General features: G+C 33.2%; 1 protein-coding gene across 1 annotated transcript; it reads left to right on the forward strand.

Moving 5' to 3' along the window:
* The first annotated feature begins 75 nt into the window (after positions 1-75).
* Positions 76-8,529, forward strand: LOC136823080 (cylicin-1-like). The gene is made up of 5 exons (XM_067079360.1): positions 76-379; positions 6,233-6,304; positions 6,650-6,781; positions 7,222-7,320; positions 7,558-8,529. The coding sequence occupies exons 1-5, from the start codon at positions 169-171 to the stop codon at positions 7,773-7,775; spliced, it is 732 nt and encodes a 243-aa protein (XP_066935461.1). The 5' UTR covers positions 76-168; the 3' UTR covers positions 7,776-8,529.
* Positions 8,530-9,012: the final 483 nt, after the last annotated feature.

Genomic DNA, 9,012 nt, shown 5'->3' on the forward strand with positions numbered 1-9,012 from the left:
AAACAAATTGGTATCCATGTCGAAAATCCGTATATCTTTGCTGTTACCTCTAATGGGTCTCTAAAATATGTTCGGGGAGCTGATGCGGTCAGAAAACATGTACGAATTTGCCATTTAAAGTGTCCAGAAGCAATATATTCAACAAATCTTCGTAAGCATGTAGCGACGATGTCACAGATTTTGAACTTAGAAAAAAATGAGATCGAAATGCTTGCTACATTTATGGGTCATGACATCGAGATTCACAGAAGATATTACCGACTACCAGAAAATGCCCTGCAGCTCGCAAAATGTGGGAAATTAATGATGTTGATGGAGAAAGGTGGCATTGGCAAACTTCATGGTAAATCACTGGATGATGTAGAATTAGATTTGGAAGGTATTTCATTTTTCTTTTTTTTTCTTTTCTTTTTTAATTTCTAACTAGCTTTGAAGTTAGGAGAGAACATTTCAAAGGCTGTCCTCGGAATGAGCCATTGTAACCAATTTAAGCTTATATCTTTATTTGGCAAGTCTGAGTAAAAATTGAAAAATTACTGGAAAACTTTGTAAATAGTGGGAGTTTCGGTACCATAGAGGGTCACTTTTTCACGTTTTTGGTAAAAACTTGAAAATTAGTACTCAAACTACTCAAAAATTAGTTCCACGTAGGGTCGATTTTCCTTGTACTCTCCACCCCGGACCCGATGCATGTTCCATTGGTGAAATAAAAAACAAAACTTGGTTCAGTTCTTTGATTTATCATACTTCGCATTATTCACAGGAAAAACTTAATAGATCACAAGCTTTGTGAAATGTCGTTTCCAGATTTGGGAATAGGTGGGTTTCCCAAACTAATCACAAGGTTGGGATCCTGCAACTCTTCACAAGGTTGTCAAATGCAATTTCACAAACTTTAAATCTGGATGCGGATATTCGGATACCCTGGTTGGGAATTTTAATTTCTGGAGCTTGTGAGTCACAGTTTCACAATCCAAAAATGACAAAAACCTAACCGATTTATTTTTGTCCAGACCTTTTGTTAGCCTAGATTGACGCTGGGAACCAGCAAAAACGGGTCCAGATGCTACGTTTACCAAACTTTGTGAAACATCATTTCCCAATAAAATATTACGTTTTCCCCCATATTTGGAATTGTGTTTGAATTAGGGTATGGTCGAAAATGGATCTAGATTTAACTTTTCCCAAACATTGTATAAAAGCACTTCCCAATGTAGAACTTAGCTTATCCAAACTTGTCCGGAAACTGTTTGAATTAAGGAATGGTCGAAAATGGATCCAGATATTACTTTTCCCAAACTTTGTATAAAAACAATTCCCAATGTAGAACTTAGCTTATCCAAACTTGTCCTTAAACTGTTTGAATTAAGGAATGGTCGAAAATGGATCTGGATTTAACTTTTCCCAAACTTTGTAAAAAAGCACTTCCCAATGCAGAACTTAGCTTATCCAAACTTGCCCTGAAACTGTTTAAATTAGGGAATGGTCGAAAATGGTTCTAGATTTTACTCTTCCCAAACGTTGTAAAAAGCGCTTCCCAATGTAGAACTTAGCTTGTTGGTCGAAAGTGGATCTGGGTTCTACTTTAAAGCACGCTTGAAATGCAATGTGAATATAGGTTTCTTGCTTGTTTCTATAATATCTAAAATACAATTATATTGAAATAAAGTAACAAATACAGTCTTGAGCAATTTTAAATACATGTCCAGAAAATATATCCCAACCATTTACGTGTTTTACGTGTTTACATAGATTTAAAATTTCTAACGACATCCACAGAGAACCTTTAGGAAAAGATGAATCCATGAATAGCTCCTGTAGTTCAGTATCGTTCAGCAACTGACATAACTTCCATTCTCCATTAATTTTTGCAATTTTCAAGCACAGCTTTCTCTGTAAGTCGGTGGTTTACTACGCCATCTCAGTCATCTTGTCGATTTTTACATTGTCTTCAGTCAATAACATTAGCTAGTAATTTGATAATTAGCTAGTAATTTGTATAATTCTCATCAAGGAACTGAAAATATCGATACAACCAAATTTCTTTTCCCACCAAGATATTGCGAGCCAATGATGTCGTTTTGGCGTCTTTCTTTGTTTCCATAATAGTAATTTGCTGAATTTTTACGGTAATATTATCTAATCTAAAGAGCAAAATAAAAATTAATGATAAAAATGAAACTTATTTCAAATTTATTCTATCAAAAAAACTCCCCTCCATGCTGCTACCCCGCTCAACTAAAAATACATAAGACAACAGACTAACCAAGGACTAACATATAATATTGTATGGAAAAAAAATATCAACGAATAATGAACAGAATTTGAAAATCTAGCAATGAAAGCTGATTGGACAGATTCATTTTGAATCTTAAAAGCTGATTGGAGTAGATTTTCATTACGTAATCGAAAATTTCTCTCTTTATATATTTTTCCTATAAAAATCTTATGAAATGAAATTTTGCTATCAAATTTGGTATGGAAAAAATTCTTTTTTAATTTTAAAATCCATAAAATTGAAATCAAAGTAATAAAACTTACCGATAAAGAAGTTTATATTTCTTGTGATGCTTAATTTATCTTTCCATTGTTTCCTTTGCAATAGAAATGTGTAAATCACACACAAGTATTTTTCACACCTCTACACCTTTCCCACACATATAAGTATTGAAGAGAACAATTTGCTTTCTTTCGCGTTGATTTTTTCCGTTATTCCATGTTTGCAAATTTCCTTATATGGAAGACTTTTTCATAGTTTTACAGTTGTATTTTTGATAGCGCGAAAATTCGTTTTCTTTCAAAACTTAAAAAATATCGAGGAATCAAACAAGAAATAAAGTGCAAGATACTGCTGGCTATCAAAAAGCAACACTTCAACTCAACAAAGTAAGTCAACTTGTAATTTATCAAACAAATCCAAGTATTTATATTGTTTTGTAGCTGAAAATAGTATAGGTTGGTGGGCTAGTATGTCACTTATACGACTTATACACAACAATTGACATATGCAGCCGGCGGAGAGATTTTTTAGAAATGTGTTCTTATCTTCTAGGAGACCACATGTTATGAACTTCGATTTTCTTATACAAATAAATGATGTGTTCTGATTTCTAGAAAACTTTTATCGCACTATTTGTCTCCCTAAACTTTTTGATATACTTGTAAGATATTTGATTTTTTCCACGAAAAATGTGTTCTGAAACTTTCTAGGGTTACCAGGCAACAATATCAAATAATTATTATCTATATTATACCCCCTATCTACTTAAAAGATGTGTTCTGAAGCTTTCTAGGGTTACCAAGACAATAAGAACACGTTTGATGACCTTGGTTATACCCCTGTCTCGTCAGAACACACCATTATTTCTAGCTGATTAATTTTCGAAGATCTTATCAGAACAGATCAAAATTTCTAGCTGAAACATACTCTCAGAACGCCTCAGAAAGGTCGCCTCGCCGGCTGATTTCAAACTGAGTGTCTTTATTCGTATTTATTAGTTCTAGTATACTACTACAGTCGACCAGGTCGACTCTCCATAACTCGAATGTCTCCTGATGTCTCACAATGTATCACTCGAACAGTTTTTCTCGTTCCTTTGAGAAAATCTTAGGCTGTTTTTCTTCTCTAAAACTCGAACACCCCATAACTCGAACGACTACGTAGTCGTAGTATACTGGACTCTGCTTGAGCCACAATAACTGGACTGTTGTACCAAAACTCATTACTTTTTCTACTTTTCACAGCTTGTACCTAGTTTGGAAGGTGGCGAATCCTATGTTATGGAAGTAACAATCCAGTTGTCGTCTTCATCGGTTCAATTTCAGTAACGAACGTTAAACTGGTCGATCAAGCTCTCCAGGAAAATTATTTGGAATATTTGGATTTTCGCAGTGTATCAATGGACAATAGATCAAAACCGTACTGCCGACTAAGCTAATGAATTTCACCATGGAGTTTTGTAAATACGTCAATTTTCATCGGTGAAGTCTCGTTTTATCTTTATTTTTTGGGATTTCTTTAATAGGGTGTGTTTGGTTTTAGCAGTTTCTTTTTGTATGATAAAATTTTGGATAGTCGTAATATCCCTCTTTATCGTAGAGATTCTGGTGGAATTCCAATGATCGATATTGAGTCATTTGAACTGTGACTTTAGTCCACCTTATTCATTTGTTCTTTTGATTATGGATATTACGATTATCACTTCAAGTCAATGCACTTATGACAATTTATGAGGAATTTTTCGAAAGGGCTTTATGCTACTTTTGGTCAGCATTTTTTAAACCGAGTTTAATTAAGTTAGGATTCTGGTTAGCCAAGTATACTTGAAAACTAACAGGTAAACGCTTGAACGTGACGAAAAACAAGTCACGTGCGAGGTGGAGGTTGACCGTGTTTTTTCCTTCACAGCAAGTCATTTAAGCAAGTTTTCAACTTCACTTGCCCTCGGTCGGTTAAGCACTCACGGTCAGTCTTCACGTAGCAGGTTGAAATCCAGCTGGGCTACGTGTTCGTCGATGGCTGTCTTTACGGTTCCCGAAGGAATACCTCCCGCCAGATCTTAACGCTGTTCATTACTTTTAAGAGTATACTCTTTTGAGTAATGACGTAATGTTTCGGTATCAAAAATACACATTATTTCAATACAGTTTTACTGTATTTTATATATCAAAAACATACTATTTCAAAGTCTGACCCTAAACCAAAGCTGCACTTAAACCAAACCATTTCACACATCCAGGTTGCTTGATTTTATTAATGTAACATTAGAATAATTATCTTTGCCTTACATGCTGAGAACAAAACTAATGATAATTTTATGGATGTTTTTTGAAAGTAATTACTCTTTTTTTTATGTTTTTAGAATTTTGCACGAGTTCAAACTCTAGTAATTGCATTTACTAAGTTATTTCTTCATTTTTATCATTTTTCGTCATTGTACATATATGTATATTTTTTTCATTGTAAAAGTTAGATATAATATTAGATCATAAAACATTCGGGATTCACAAAATCCCAAATTAGGCTATAGGAGAGATACAGAAATGAATTTTTCCGAATCGGGTGTCTAATTAGATTGAATCCATGTTATTTTGCATCGTTATTTTCAATATCCCAATCTATGGTAACCACATAACTTAACCTTGTGAAATGGAATTTAACAAGCTTATTTTTGAAACTTGTGAAAACAATTTTTTTACATTGCAAAGACTAAATTCAAAAATTTGTCATAGCAAAGAATAAAACATTCCCAGGATTCGAGAAATCCCAAATCAGACCAAAGAAAATGTCTTTGGGGTTGGAAATTGACTTTTCCAAACTTGGTATCAGAATAATTAGTTCCTATGCTATTTTATATTGTGATTTTCAATATCCCAAAGATATTATGGTATATACAATTAACAAACTTGTGAAATGGGTTTTTACAACCTATTTTTCTTAAGCTTGTGAAAATAAATCTTTTTAACTAAAAAATACCCAGGATTTGAGAAATCCCAAATCAGACTAAAGAAAATGTCTTTGGGGTCGGAAATTGATATTCCCAAACTTGGTATCAGAACAGTTAGTTCCTATGCTATTTTACCTTGTGATTGTCAATATCCCAAGTTATGACGTATACAATTAACAAACTTGTTAAATGGAACTTTACAACCTATCTTTTTAAATATTGTGAAAATTAGTTCTATCATTGTGAAAATCAAATTCACGATGACCTTGTGAAAAGAAAACTTCAATGTGAAATAAGAAAACCCAATGTTCACAATATCCCAAACTTTATTTCACAAACTAAATTTTGAAAATCCGATTTTTAAGGGCCGGAAACGACGTTTCACGAACTTGTGATCTGCTAATTTTTTCCTGTGATTTTTAAGGGAAAAAATTTCTACAGTAGCTCTACCACTTTTTACATAGTTTCGTTAATCAATAATATCTGCGTACAGTTTTCATAGAATTTGAATTGATACAGCCCTTTTTACAACGTGACGTTTGATGAAATAAACAGATATTTATCACAAGAGTCACTTTTATATCAATTTATATATATCAATTTATATTGACATATAAACATGATAATTCTTTCTTTCACTCTGTTCTCTTTTCTTACTAAAGTTTCGACATGAAAATTGCTAAAAAATTAATTGGGTAAGATGAAAAACCATTTTGACAAAACGATTCTATATAATTTTTTTATCTTCACAGAGTCGATACTATATTACTTGTATTTCCCTTTAGAAACTGTTGATGTACCCAATCCGAGAGATGGAGAAGGTGAAGAAGGTGGGGGTACAATTCAGATGCTTGAAGGTATCATTACTCGTCACTTATTTGCGTGCATAACAAAATTTGCTAGAAATGATGCAGTATTTATTTATGGAGAATGATTTTTACATATAAAATATTGAACTTGATTGCATTAAAATGATTGTCTTTTGCTGCCTTTTGAACTTGATTTGGCCCAATCAAAATTGCAAGAAAACTTGAAAATTTGCTTAACTTTAATCATGTTAACATTCACCTAAAGAATTCGTCATTTGTTATAAGAGCGACCCACACATACTAAATATTGTAATTATAAGAATTTTACAAACTACTTCTATTTTCTTCGTAAGTATTTGCAAATCATTGTTAAAAGTTTTGTTCATTTCACAGATGTAGAAGATTCGGATGCAGACTCGGATGACTGGAATAGTGACGCGGATGAACCAAAACAAAAAGCAAGGAAAAGAAACGCAAAACGAAACAGGAGAACGTCAGCGCAACAAAAATCTACGAGAACGAAAGGTAAAGTCTGTCTCAATATAATTACCAGTGGAGGCATGCTCAAAGATTTCTCAGCGAGTAATTTTCACTTCATAGATTATACACTTAATTAAGTCTGTTTCAACGTAATTGGCAGTGGAAGCATCTCTAAGTATTTCTCAACGAATATTTTTCATCAAACGTAAATCTGAAAATGAAAATGAAAAATGAAGAAGAAAAAGAACTTTCCATCCTTTGGTGCTGGAAACTTCATTTTTATTACAGAGGGTACTTTGAACCTTGCCGATTTCAAATATATGATTATTCTTCTCATAGCTATATTAGTTTAAAAGTTACATATTAGGAGCGACCCACACTAATGGAGCTTCAAGTATTGTCATTCTAGGAATTTTTCAAATTATTTCTATTTTCTTTTAAAGTATATTGGCCAACTATTTTTGAAACTTTTGTTTACTTTACAGATTTAGATGCAGATTCGGATGACTCGGTTAGTGACGCGGATGAACCAAAATGGAACCAGAAAAAGCCAGCAAAACAAACCAAAAGAAAAGCCTCCAAAGGTAGTTATTTAATTTCCCCTAGGGACTTTTGTTACTTCATGTAAAGGACGTGCTAGCTAGACAAATCTTGTTGATGTTTTCTTCCAAAATAAGTAGTTTATTAGCTCGTATCTATGGAAAGCAAGAAGTGACAATTCTTTCTTAAACAACGAAATCTATGCTTTTTTAATCTTAGCTGTCTGTTGTAGCATGGGTATAAGCTTAGCGGTGCTAATATTTTTTTTCTCTGTTTTACAGGCAAAACCTGGTCGAATGACGAGAAAGAAGCTGTCAGAAGACGGCTTAAAGATTTTTTTAAACTTAAGAAAGTGCCACGACAAGGTGACATTCAACCGTGGCTAAAAGATGAACCAGCTTTGAAGAATCGTGATTGGAAAGCCGTGAAATTTCATGTCAATTGGGCTATTATTGCTGAAAAAAGACAACTAGCGAAACAAAACACAAAAAAAAGATAATTAATCCTCAATCATTTTATTATATTAAGGTGGGTCATCACCTTCAGAATTAATTTTTCATGTTTTTAAGTATTCCGTCGATAACTCTTGATGACGTAACATTTAGACAAAATTTCACTTGAAAAACTAGTATTGGCTAACTACTACCTACTTGATAAAAAAATACAGCCCTTAAAAGCTATAAAATAAGTCGATATGGGACCAACTATCCGATAAAATTTTTGAGTGAGATGGAAGCATCTTTTTTTAGCTAGGATATATGATCATGCTTTTTCTTTGTATATATAGTTTTCTATTTTTACCTCTTTATCTTCCCAAGGGGGGGGGCAAGGAAGATATTGTGCGAGGAGATAACTAACATGAATGACTCCAGTGGAGTCCATGACAGATGTTGAATTCTATTATTTTTGTTATGTCTTCCTCGTGTCGTGGGGTTGATATTTTTTTCCTCAAACATTTTACTGGGAAATGACAATACCTACTAAAATATTAACCAATCAGGATCAAGATTTTTCCAGCGGGGAAGGGTAGAATTTTAAGTATATTTTCCAACAGGACAGTTTAATGGACTTATTTTCCAGTCTGTAAAATAGGGTTGGTTTTTATTTTCGATAGCTTTATTTTCAGTAAATTTTGCCTTAGATAGTTCTCAATCTCTTCTTAGGTTTTGACTTACGGGGCCACTGTTTTACACATGCCGACCCACTTGTATATAGCACATAGCCTACATGAAATATATCTCAGGGTCAACGGACTCATTCTGTCTCCAATTCTTGTCTACCGGCCACTAATATTGGTTTCATTGATGAGATGTTTAATGTGAATAAAATTTATGGAAGGCAAATATAATGACAACAATTTCTTTATTCTAATCCCTAACATAACATCTTTCTTTGATTCTGAAATGAGAGAAGAAATTTTTACGAAATTATGGTTGACAAACCGCGAATATTAAATCTCGCGAAACTCTGAAGTTCTGAAAATTGTCCCTAAATTGACTACTAAAAATAAGACAATATTTTGATTTAAAAATCTATTTAATTGCAAATTTATATTCCTTCCTTATGGTATCTTCTCAACCCTTTTTACACTGGCACTTATTCCGGCACTCGCCAATTCTGAGTTAACTTTGAAAAAATTGCTAGTTGTGCTAGAAAAACAGTACTACTTTGCAACAAAATACTTCTCCAAAGAAGTTTAAGTTTTGGAAAACATGACGAAAAATCAGATCTAAAAA

This window comes from Clytia hemisphaerica, unplaced genomic scaffold (genome assembly GCF_902728285.1).
Source record: "Clytia hemisphaerica strain Z4C2 unplaced genomic scaffold, Clytia hemisphaerica genome assembly, whole genome shotgun sequence".
NCBI classification, from domain to species: Eukaryota; Metazoa; Cnidaria; class Hydrozoa; order Leptothecata; family Clytiidae; genus Clytia; species Clytia hemisphaerica.

Bases quoted from the DNA above. Each gene is read 5' to 3' on its own strand.
- LOC136823080 (XM_067079360.1), top strand. From the start codon at position 169: ATGTCACAGATTTTGAACTTAGAAAAAAATGAGATCGAAATGCTTGCT. The intron at 6,305-6,649 runs GTATCATTACTC...TTCATTTCACAG, and splicing joins TACAATTCAGATGCTTGAAG to ATGTAGAAGATTCGGATGCA. The intron at 7,321-7,557 runs GTAGTTATTTAA...TCTGTTTTACAG, and splicing joins CAAAAGAAAAGCCTCCAAAG to GCAAAACCTGGTCGAATGAC.